Genomic DNA, 13,315 nt, shown 5'->3' on the forward strand with positions numbered 1-13,315 from the left:
AAGAACCTTAACTAGCACTTGCAGCCATTACTACCCACTTCAACTTTCCTGTTCAGGAATTTTTTTGCCACAAGAGCTGGACATAATGCACTTGTCAGACTTGACTGCCCATGTTACAGAATAACCTAAACCCTTTTAATTCACTATTTTCAAAATTTTTCTGGCACTCTTTTTTTTTTTCCTTTATTCTGTGATTAATTTATTATTTATACATTATTTATTGCTGTTTGGGTAAATGGCATGTTGGATTATTACTTATGATAAGTTGTGCCCTCTCTGGATACAGAATTTGAAAGTAAATGGTACTAACAGTTTTGACAGCATATCATGAAACTTCCTCAATATTAGGCATCAGTTTGAGGAAGTTTCATGGGTGGAAGAATTGAAAAGAAGAGAAGCAGTGTACAGGAGCTAGATAAGAAATATTTATCAACAACAATGGCAAATTGCACAGGTTATGGAAAAAGTAAAGAGAGGGAGGAAGGGAGAGCAGTTGCATAAAAAATAAATAAGATTCAAGACAAGATTAGAGAGAGACAGAAGCCAATGCAGATGATGGGTTAAAGCTCGATAAGTGTATGAGGAGGTAGAAGACAATAAAGCAGTGTGACTGGATGGGATTTTGTAACGTGTTTTAAAAGAATGTGCTAGGAAACTGATAATTCCATTGATCTGGATGTTTAACAAAAACTAATGGAAAAGGCCAAAAGGAATAGAAAGATAGTAACATAGTGCAAATTACATAAGGGCTGTAACATTTTCTATTTCTTCTGTGATTGTTATGATATTTGATAAATTGATAAGAGATCATAAAAAATTTGGCAGATTATAGTAATATTATCTATGAAGGTCAACATGGGTTTATTACAGGGGAATTTTTTTTCAGTGATCTGGTTGTCTTTTATAATAATGAAGCAGATGATGAGGAAAGGGAATATACTAAGATTTTATTGGAATCTTCAAAGGCATTTCACAAGTTGCCACATAATAAATTGATATTCAAGTTGCAATGTATGAGTTTACATATCACTTAGTGAATTGAACTGGAAATTGGCTTCCTCCAATATGTTATCCTTAGATAGCATATTGGAGGAAGAAGCATCAGGTATCTAAACCAATGGTCACAAGAGATAGTTCCACATGGTTTGTTACTGGGATTTTTAATATTCAACCTTTATGTAATTGATACTGTCACTGGATTGCAGGGAAATACAGATGATATTATTATTATTGTACGGAGACCTCCATGGAGTCCGAAGACTCATCACAAGAGACCCAAACTATCCACACAACCTACCATCCTCTCAACTTCCAGGGATGACTTTTCGTTCTGGCCCTGCTAGCCAAGTGCTGAACCATTTCCCCTGTATCAATCCTACGAAACCCATTCAGCAACTTAAATGTTTCTATCATATCCCCTCTTTTTCTCTTATCTGCAATCCACACACCCTCAATCTATCCTCACTTGGGAACATTCCACAGATCTCTCACCATCTTGGTCGCACCCGTCTGAATCATCTCCGCTGCTTCCACTTTCCCAAGAAACCCAGGAAATCAGACCTGAGCACAGTAATTCAGATGTGGACGTATCAAGGCTGTATAAAGAGGAATAATAACTTCCTTATCTCTACTTGATGTGTTCTTCAATAGCCAAGTAAGTTTATGAGCTACCTTACCAAAATATCCCCTAAACTTTAACTCTCTGTCTACCACGACCCATAAATCTCTAGTTTCATCTATTTCCTGGAGTACAATTTCATCAATGTGGTACACAGCTTGTAATCTATTTATCCCAAAATGTATAACTTGACATTTCTCCACATTAAACTGATACCCATTATCTTTTGCCCATAAAGACAGCCTATTCAAATTGTCCTGCAAATTCTCACATCACCTTGATTAACTGTTACTCTACCTAATTTCATATCATCAACAACAACCAACTGAACATTTCCTTTCAGGTTATTTCCTATATCATTTATATACAAATTAAACAGCAATGTTGGAAGTTTTTTTCACTTGGCCAAACTATAATAAATTTAGTTTAATCCCTAACCAAGTGAAAGCAACCAAAGTTTGTGTCTGAAGTATCTTCAGAACTGAGGCAACTCGTGGTAAAGGTGGATCAAGTTCTCATCACTCCTTGTTTTAGTATCTCCCATAATGTAAAGTACATCTCCTTGTGGACATGTATAATGCTATGCATTAAGGGAAGGGCCATTACCCAGACTGGTTTCGACCTTTATTGAGGTCTCGTGAGTGGGAGCCAGACCCAGAGGTGGTATCATCACCTCTGGGTCTGGAGATACTTCAGGCACAACTTTGTTTGCTTACACTTGGATAAAGGATTAAACTAAATTTATCATAGTCTGGACAAGTGAAAAAAACTTCCAACATCTTTGTCTAAATCCAGAGTAATTTAATAATAAGGTAAGACACCTTTTGGCAACTTGTATAGGTAAAGATGACTTCTCCATTGCTTCCACTTTGGTATCACCACCTCTTGGTCTAGCTCCCACTGACAAGACCTCAATTAAGGTCAAAACCGGTCTGGGTAGTGGCCCTTCCCTTAATGCATAGCATTATACATGTCTGCAAGGAGATGTGCTTTGCATTATGGGAGATACTAAGACAAGGAGTGATGAGAGCTTGGCCACCTTTGCCAGGAGTTGCCTCAGTCCTGAAGATACTTCAGGCGCAAAATTGTTTGCTTACACTTGGATAAAGGATTAAACTAAATTTATTATAAACAGCAATTGTCCTAGCACTGAACCTTGCAGCACATCACATCACCTGTTTTTGCCTCAATTCTGCCTTCATATACCACTTTTTGATATCTGTCCAGCAGCCATCCTTTTATCCACTTAGCCAGTGTTATATCCATCTCCATTTGTTCTAAGTTGTCTAACAGAGTTCCATGTAGTATTCTGTCAAATGCCTTTACAAACTCCAGCAGAATCATCATATAGCCATTTCCTTTATTCAACTCAGTTGTTATTCGATTATAAAAAGTAAGTAAACTGACAAGGCATGATCTACCATTCAAAGCCATGTTGGCCCTCATACAATATCATATTTTTATCCACCCATTCTTGAATTCTCTTTTTGACCAATTTTTCCACTACTTTTACCACCACACCTGAGATACTGATTGGTCTATAATTTGCTATTGTAGTCTCAGAACCTTCCTTATGCAAAGGGATTATTTTGTCCTCTTTCCACTCCCTTGGAACTCTACCAGAGCTGAGACTTAAATTAAAGAGCCTAGTCAGCGGCATTTTCAGTTCCCTTGCACTTTCTCACAAAGCTCATGCTGATATGCAATCTAATCCCACAGTTGTATTTTCATTGAGATTCTGCAATATTCTAAGAACTGCCAATTCATCCACCTCTGTTCCCACTTCAGACTCTGTGACATGTTACAGTAGTAACCTCACTAGGATGACATACCCTTGCAAAGTGATCACTCAGTAGCTCAACTATTTTATCTGCTTCTGTCACCATCAGCACTCATTAAGGTTAATCTTCCATAGTCATTCTTCCTTAGTACTGCAACATAACAAAAGGACTCTTTGAGATTTCCTTTGGCCTGCTCAGCTAGATTCTTCTCATAATCTGATTTTGCCTTCCTTACCAAGCTGACTGCTTTTCTTGCCTGAGCCTTTTACTGTTCAAGAGTTTGCTGGTCACCTTTTTCCTTATACTCTCCACAGCATTTTCTTCTTCTGCAGCTCATGCTTAATGATATTACTCATCCATCTACCTCCTACCTGATTAACCCTTCTTACCTTAGGTATACGATTTAATACTGCTTGTTCTAGATTCCCCTTATCTCCCATGCACTACTAACATCGTTCCCTTGAAGTGTTTTATGCCATGGCACAAATTTAAACTTCCTCCTAAGTTTGTCATAATCACCTGCCTTGTAGTTCCATATATACCCCTTCTTGACAGAATATTCCTCATGTTTTACAATCTCCCAAGTCAAGACCACATGGTCACTTTCACCAATCAGAGGCAATGTGGTCACCTTGGTTATGGATAGCTCTTCTGATCCTATAGCCAGGTCCAATACTATCACATCACTAATCCTCTGTATCACATGCTGTCTCAAGTAATTATCTCTCAATAGGTGTATAAATTCCATTTCTTTCCTGCAATGTGATATTTCTTCCTTCTAGTCTATATCTCCATAGTTGAAGTACCCCATAATAATAATCACTCGACCTGCACTCATATAAAGATTAGAAGAGTCATCAATAACAGTGCTGATGCTGTGGCTCAGAAGGATTTAAATAAGCTGGAAAGTGTGTACAATTAATAGGATGTCAGTTTAATGCAGTTAGTATATCTGAAATCCAGTGAAGAGAGGTTACATACTATACTGTTGGAATGATTTTCATCCAATATTGTAAATTTGGTCTTGTATTTTGTATTGGATATATTGCATTATACTATGTATAAATGTTAATAAAACATATTGTAATTACATATTATAATCATTTTTCTAGTATTTTATCTCATCTTGTATTGCACTGTACTGTTGCATTTGTACTAAATGTTAACATTAATAAATATGATTGAATTTAATTCACTATTTCTCCTAAAGATATTCTATGCATTTGGAAGACAGAGGCTATGTGGTGTGATGGAATTAGGGATTTCATAGTGCTATCATGATATTGTGTGTTCTCCACCTAGTCACTAAAGTATTAAATATACTTATGCAGAACAGCAATTGTTTATTTGTAACACTTTTTATTATTATTATTATTCAGACCTCCATGGAGTCAAAAGACTCATTGTGGGAGGTCCTTCCTAAGAACATAAAGTCTGTCAAGACTCATCGAGGGGGAGGTCTCCCCTAAGAAACACGAAGTCTATCATACCACTCCTTAAACTCATTGACCGTTCTCGCTCTCACCACTCCATCAGGCAATGCATTCCACGGTTCAATGCACCACCCTCCATGCAAAGAAACCACTCCTCACCCTCTTGCTCACAGTTTCCTTTCGTAACTTCCAGGGATGGCCTCTTGTCATCACTCCTTCCCGCTGTTCAACCAAGCGAAAGAACTCCCCAGTGTCAACCCTGTAACCACCTCTCAACAGTTTAAAAGTCTTAATCATATCACCTCTCCTTCTTCTATCCACCAAACTCTGCAGTCCACATTCCCTCAGTCGATCCTCATAACCAAAATTGTACAGTCCTGAAACTATCTTTGTCATCCCTCTTTGTACCCTTTCCACAGTTAATTTATCCCCTTCAAATCCTGGGGACCAAATCTGAGAACAATAGTCTAAGTGTGGTCTGATCAGAGACTTATACAACGGAATGATAACCCTTTTATCTCTGCAGGTCAGTGTCCTTCTCATAATTGCAGCAATCCTCTGTGTTACCTTCACCACCTTTGCAATATGTCCCCTAAATTTCAGGTTTCTATCAATCATCAACCCCAGATCTCTTGTCTCCCCTACGTCCTCCAGTATAACTCCTCCCATAGAGTATGCAGCATCCCATCGATGTTTCCCAAACCTCAAGACCTTACATTTTGCTGCATTAAACTGACTTCCCACAAATGGCTTTCTAGTAATACACAACCTTACCAATGAGCAGAGTTTGTTTCATTACAGATATACCACTATAACATATGTACACACAAGGTTGCAGAAACTATAGAAAACTGATGCTATGTGCAAGTAGGGAATAAAGTGAGAAAGAATCTGTTGGTGTTCTTTTTGAAGAACTATGTAGTCTTTGAGGAATACTTCATGGGGAAGGCTATTCCAGAAAACAAAGGTGATGGAATGAAAGATGAGTGGGAATAGCTGGTTTGGTGGATTAGCAGTTTCGCTTGGGAAGCTGTTGCTTGTGTTATTGTAGTTTTAGTAGAAATGATTCCCTCTCACGAAAAAAGTATCTTTAGAAAAGAAATGACAGAGAAGACAGCCATCTACAACAGTGGTTGTAGTCTTGTGACAAAAGGATCGTCAATATCTCTGCCTTCTTCTAGACAGCATCAAGCATTTTTGAGAAGTTTTTAGCATAACATACAATTGATTATTACTTCATATAAGGATACTAATAATAAATAACCCTAACTTGCATGTCCATGACCTGCCAAGTATCCTTGGCTTTTGTACCATAATGAAAGATAATGAAAGGTCTTAAGCTTAAATATACATTTTTGTGTGTACATTCTTCTGGCTAATTTGCAAGGATTGGCACAGGGAAAGAATCCCTCCAATGGAAAGAATACGAATACTTAACAGAATTAAACAATGATATGCCTATCGCCAAGCAATTATTTTTATGGATTTATTTTTTCAGTATGGGAATGTTAGAACACTAAACTAGCAAATGACAGGATAGTAAAAAGTAAAATGTTTATGGGTGTGATGTAAGCATCTCTCCTTTTACTCAGCATCAAACGTGCGCAAGAAATTCTCAAAGACAGAAAGAACATGCGTGAATTCTTTTCACAGAGAGAAGAATTTCATATACATCTCAGCTGCAGCGAAAGTTAAGATTATTATTATTATTACTACCAGGTGATACAAGGTATTCAGTGATACAAGCATGATTTCTCTTTTTTCTTCCCCTCCCCTTCTCACTGTTCGCTAACCTTCTCTTCTCCCCCGATCCCATAGTCATGCTATCTGGCTGGTATTAGCCAATGAAAATATATTCTTCGCTAATCAAATACTTCTTGGCATCATAAGATCATTGCAACAATGAAAAAAGGTGGAAAAATTAAATATTTTAATATGAATAACCATTTTTTATTGATGCACAGTCCGTGCAGTTAGCCTAGTGGCTTTGTGCTTCACAACCATATGCCTGGGAGGAGTGCTCTGGGTTCGATTCCCGTCGCCAACGTGAAGAGCTTAAGGATCTTCCTCAGCCATAGCCAAGTTAGTCAGTCTTGGGTGGGGACAGCAGGGTTTTTCCCCCAGTTTATCTGTGGTTTTTCATCCCGCAAACAGGCAAACCAGCCCCATGAACACATGGATCTACAGCCATAAATACTTAATCCCCCCCCATGAAGGGGATCAACTCGCCCCAATGGGGACGGGGGAAAAAAGAGAGGAAACTCCATATGAATAAATAAATTGATGCACAGCGGAATTTGGACCCCACTGAAAAGAGAAATCCAGCCGACAATAGTCAGCTTTTAGACATAGAAAATGTATATAAAGAATGGCAACTTTGAAGACCGTAAAAGCATTGAAAAAAAGTCAAGAATTCATGGGTTTTTTTGGAATAAAGTTTTTGAAATGAAAAAAATGCTGTAGGAGAACAAATGTTTCCTAATTTAACAACATCAGTTAAAGCTGTACTGTGCCTCCCTCATTCATCAGCAGCAACTGAAAGAATATATTCAGCAGGGAAAATAAATAAGAATAAAATTAGAAATCAACTACATACTCCCTTGATGAATGGACTCCTTTTGACAAAAGAAAAATTAAAACATTTATCAACTAAAGATTTTACTATTTCTGAATAGTTAATTAATTTATCAAAATCTTTAAAAATAATGAATTAATACTTCCAGTATTTTTCTTGTGAGTGGGAACCCCCCCCCCCCTATATATGTAAATAGCATATTAAATAACTGAAAATTTAATGTTACATTATTTTAAACACTAAAATGAGACAAAAATTATATGGTAAATTAATACACGTTATTAAGTACTAGAGTTACAATTGGGACTACTGTTATGATGATTGACAACTGCAGCTCTTAGACTCATAGATGACTACAGTGAAGTGAGTTTTGACTTCTTTTTTTTTTTATATTTGTCGTACATGTGTTAATTTAGCGGTTTTACACTGCGTTCATCTATGATAGTAATACCGTAAAATGCCCTAAACAGAGTGGATGAAACGAAATCAAATAAAAATTTAGTACTTTTTTTTTTGAGATCTAGTACCTTTTCCCTGCATAAATTGGTACTAAATATTTTTGCTGAGTGGTCACCCTGATTACTACACGACACCTACAATATCTACAATACAATACAAACGGCGGTCGCTAACAAGGCATATCTGACCACGTGAAACTTTGGACAACGTAAATAAAACAACTGCAAATTCACAAGTGCATCGTTTCTCCTCCAGTTCATTCGCAGAGAATGTCCACGAAAACAAACGTTGGGTAATACATCAATTCAGCGCCAGACAGAATTACAAGACGGCCTTCTAACATGAGCTTCGGGTCTTTTAATTGCATACACTTTTAATATAGAAAGCAACATATATGCATATACAGATTTTATTTCGTTTTCCATACTACAGAAAATTAGGTGCGCGTGTATCTGTGTGTGTATATATATATATATATATATATATATATATATATATATATATATACATACACATACACACACATACATACATATATATATATATATATATATATATATATATATATCGTTATACTTGTATCACAGTAGACTTACATTTTTAGAGGTGATCCCATTAAAATTAGAAAACAAATCTTTGAACACAACTACTGTTTTACAGTTTCAGCAACAGATGGCAGCACAAAATAATGTTAACACCTGTAAACTTTTTTTTTTAGGTGAATATTATAATTTCCTTTGGTTATAACCATTTGGACAGACTTCGAGTATGAATATGAAAGAGCATACTGTAAGTATGTGTCCTCATTTTATTTTTTTCTAATTATTTGAAAGTTCCCCACCAAATTACTAGACCATTCACTATATTCTATTAGTTCACATTGACAGATATGTTCGGAACTGAAACTACCTCGAAAAAATAGTGAGCACATAAAGATGATTATACAACTGGTTAAATCAAAATATATACAAAATAATGTTTCGCTGAAAACGACTAGCATTATCTCATCGTAAATACACAGTAAATACACAGATACACTAATAAATGATTGTATAAATTTAATTTCATGATAGATTAATTCCAACTATACAGAATTAGATGGGTTAGCATATCCGTTCTCCAGCCAAAAGGCTGCAGGCTCGAATCTCGCTGTGGGCATGGATGAGTGTGATTGTTTGCGAAAATACTAGTGGTGGTGATGGGCGGTAGATGACGTTGGTGTAGATGATGATGGCAGTTGGTGTAATGAGTGGTGGAGATGGACAGTTGTAGAGTAAGTGCCCTCACAGAGAATGTCCATGAAAACAAACTTTGGGCAATGAATCAATTCAGCCACAGAGAGAATTACAAGACGGTCATCTAACATGAGTTTCGGGTCTTTTATTTCCATACACTTTTAATATAGAAAGCAACATATATGCATATATATAGATTTTATTTCGTTTTCATTCTACAGAAAAATGAGTCATTGGACTCCTTGGAGTGTCACTTAATAATAATAATGACTATCAACAGTGCATATAATATATAGGCACATTAAGAGTCAAAGCTGTGAAAGATCAATTAATAATGAAATATATGCTTCCTAAGGATGAGCACATTGCTGTGCTCGGATTGGCTTCTTTAAAGAGGTGATCATGGATTGATCTAGTGTTTTGGATCTCACAACGTGTGCTACCGATTACTATTTACTCTTAATTATTCCACCCTTTTATCTTTGTTTATAAAACTGGAATGTTTCAGCAGCAAAAGCAAGACACGATCATAAGTTTTGTTGTTGTTGTTCTAAAAAAAAAAAAATCAGCTAACGCCTTTTTATTCCCGTATACGGGAGTAGGCGAGGCCATTTAGCCCTAACTTTTGAAGACTGAGTGGGCAGTTCAATCTCCACTGGTACCCAATCAGAGACAGATGGCCCAAAGCTATCACTAATTAAACGGTACATAGTGAAGAGAGACGGCTCAAATGTGCCGCCATCTCGTGGTCCCTAACCCTAACACAATATATTTAATGTCTGAAATAATGTGGGTTCTACGGTCAATTTTCTTGAGTTTACAGGACGAAAAACCCGAGTTTCCGGGAGGAAAAACCTGCTTGCCCCTGCCAGAGATCGACTAACTCGGGAACCGGTCGAAAAAAGGCTTAGAAAAATTTCCTCTAGTCGCCGACTAGACTCGAAATGAAGTCTTCCTTCGTGCGGCCAAGCGCGATGGTGTGCAAACGCCACATCCACTGAGCTACACAGACTGTTGTTGTTGTTAAAAAAACAAAATATTTTTTTCATGAACTTTTTAAATAGTTAATTTCAAAAATATTGGGGAAGCATATTTTAAATGCAAAGCTATTGCATTGAATTGTTTTAATTTTTTGAAATATTTACAGCTATTTCATTAGCATAGATCCGTTCAAGAGTAATATACATTACTCTTGAACGGATCTTTGTCTTTTATCTACTTTAACTAATTAAACTAATTACACATTATACCAAGAAAGTTATCCATGACTTAGAGTCAATGCCGTATATGACAGTCAAAGTTGTGAGCATTTCTAGACATGAGCAAGATAATTTGTTTAGTAATTTAGAAAAACAAAAATGTTCCGTGTGAGAAAAGTTTAGGGAAAGGGAAGATGTAAGTTTTGGAGAGGGAAAATCCCAATATGAGGGTTTCCCCATGCTATATCTCCAAAACAAAGAGTTTCCATCATCAAATCTCTCTCTCTCTCTCTCTCTATTTTACTTTTTTGTTGTTGCCAAAAACATTCCCGACAATAGGTACTGAAATGAGATGTAAAGATAAGGATGAACACCACCACTTTAAATAATTTAACATAAAACCATACCTTTCGCCTACTGTTTTGAAATAAAGTAATAGTATTTATGCAGAAAAAAAAATTAAATAAATCCGCTAACGTCTTTAAGCCTTTTTTCGACCGGTTCCCGAGTTAGTCGATATCCGGCAGGGGCAAGCGGGTTTTTCCTCCCGGAAACTCGGGTTTTTCGTTCCATAAACTCAAGAAAATCGACCGTAGAACCCACATTATTTCAGACATTAAATATATTGTGTTAGGGTTAGGGAACACGAGATGGTGGCACATTTGAGCCGTCTCTCTTCACTGTGTACTGCTTAATTAGTGATAGCCTTGGGCCATTTATCTCTGATTGGTACCAGTGGAGATTGAACTGCCCACTCAGTCTCCAAAAGTTAGAGAGGGCTAAATGGCCTCACCTTCTCCCGTATACGGGAATAAAAAGGCGTTAGCTGATTTTTTTTTTACCTATGATCGTATATCAATATCATGGATACCAGTAATTTGTATAACCATGGAGTGCATTGTTTGATACTAAACATCGATATCTGCAGTGATTTATTCAGAGAAAATAAAAAATACATGTTGGAAGCACTTGCGCGTCTCAGATGCGGTCCAGCGTTCTGCTGTAGCGTTAGTTTTGTTTTGCCTTTATGCTAACCGGTGGCTTTTTTATTCAATGCTGGTGGTTTAAATTTCATATTTTTAAAAGTTTTAAGTCTTATTTTTTAAAGATATAACTCTTATTTTTTAAAGATTTAACTCTTATTTTTTAAAGCTTTAACTCTATCCTTGCAACGATATGCCAAAGAAGCGAAACTGCAGTTTTAAGGACGAGCTCCAAATTTATTAAACTGAAACCAGTAGTGATGGAACAAATGTGGTATGCCAACATTGCAATGTTCATTTTTCTGTAGCTTACGGCGGCAGAAACGACATCAATGAACACATACGTAGCCAGAAACAAGGATGCTGAAAAGACTCCACTTCAGTTAAAAACACCAGCTCGTTGTTATGGTGAGATGTGATGGTGACAGTGAAAGCGATAAAAGTGCAGCAAGTGAAAATCTTGTTGCTTATCATACTGTGCGTCACGGTCAAAGTTTTCGCGCAAATGACTGTTTGTCGACATTGATAAATAAAATTTCTGAACCAAAACTTTTCTTCAGCATGTACCAAAGCATATGCCAAATTTTTCTTCAGCATGTACCAATGTCCTCGCGGTTAGCCTAGTGACTTTGTGCTGGGGAAGGAGTGTCCTAAGTTCGATTCCCGTCGACGACGTGAGTTGCTTAAGGATCTGCCATAACCAAGATAGCCGTCTTGGGCGTGGACAGCAGGGTTTTTCCGTCAGTTTATCTGGGGTTTATCATCACACAAGCAGGCAAAAAGCATTACAGTCCGTTTAGATGCATCATACAAAAAGGACACTAAACTTTTTCCAATCGCTATGCAGTACTTTTTTCCAAACTGTGGTGTTAAAGACAAAATTAGACTTTATTTCCTTTTGTGAAATATTCGACCTACAGTGTGCTATGTTGAAGGAAGTAAGTGGGAAGTTTGATTACAAAACTAAATTGTTGTTTTGTGATAACACGTAATACCCAAATTTTGGTGGTTGCAAAAGACTTGGCAAATATTATGTGTAGCAAAAACTTGAGATTTAACTGAAGAGGCAGATTATCGGTATTTGTTGTGGGGCACGCATTATACACAATTGTCTCCAGTATGCTGTCGACTTTACCAATTGATATTGAATGTTTTGCGGTGGAAGTATACAAATAATTCAATATATACACAACCAGAGTTGAGGAACTGAAATACTTTTGTCACTTTGCAGGAAAATATTACGCTAAATTGTTAGAGCATGGAAATACAAGATTTTTGTCCTTGGGTCCATCAATTGACAAAATTTTAAGCATGTTTGATGGGCTTCGTTCATGTTTTCTTTCTCAAGAAAAATGTCCTATTATCTTGAGAAAATTGTTTGAAGATCCCTATTTGAAAACTGTGGTTGTCATTTCCAAGATATCAAGTGTCTACGTTCCAAACATACAGTACCTTAATCGAAAAGATAATATTTCAGCTACAGAAGTAGCCATGAAGATTGAAAATATTGCAAACAATTTAGAGTCCAGAAAAAGTGAATTGTCTGTAACTACTGATGTAAAAACAACTGAAAATGTTAGTAAATTCAGGAGAAATTGATGAGGCTAAGTTTTTTCAGGTAGATGAGAGTTTCTATGAAACAGATTAGAATATGTCAACAGGTGGACGTGCAATGGAGAGAAATGGACCTGAATGGAAAGAAATAGAGGACAGCCTGAACGAGGAATTCATCACACACACACAGAAGCAGAAAAAAAACTTGTGTATTCGATCAGTGAACCCTCATAAACTCTATAACTGTGAGGCAGTTGGATAGATGGAATAAAGAAAACATCTCATTCCTGTATCTGATAGATGGGCAGAGATTTTTTTCTGAAATGAGCGAAAAACGCCTAGACTTTCAAGACTTGTAATATTGTAGATTTTATTCTTTGTCTTCCAGGAAGTACAGTACATGTGCAGAGAATATTTTCTGATGTGAACAGTATATGGTCAAAGGAGAATCTATATTAAGTGTTGAGACAATGAGGGC

General features: G+C 36.7%; 1 protein-coding gene across 2 annotated transcripts in view; it reads right to left on the reverse strand.

Annotated features, from left to right (window-relative positions):
• Positions 1–8,538, reverse strand: part of LOC150095475 (pre-mRNA splicing factor cwf19l1) — a 161,616-nt gene extending 153,078 nt beyond the window's left edge. Inside the window, exon 1 of one of the 2 annotated variants that reach the window (XM_090409920.1) lies at positions 8,463–8,538. In XM_090409920.1, coding sequence (XP_090266046.1) covers positions 8,463–8,482 — 20 coding nt within the window. In that variant the 5' untranslated portion in view covers positions 8,483–8,538. Of the gene's footprint in view, positions 1–7,934; positions 8,051–8,462 lie in introns of those variants that run through there. The other variant, XM_090409921.1, reaches the window with a different exon arrangement.
• Between the last annotated feature and the right edge of the window lie 4,777 nt (positions 8,539–13,315).

This window comes from Typopeltis vanoorti, chromosome 20, assembly GCF_054136105.1.
Source record: "Typopeltis vanoorti isolate ZY-2024b chromosome 20, IOZ_Tvanoo_1.0, whole genome shotgun sequence".
Taxonomy (NCBI): domain Eukaryota; kingdom Metazoa; phylum Arthropoda; class Arachnida; order Uropygi; family Thelyphonidae; genus Typopeltis; species Typopeltis vanoorti.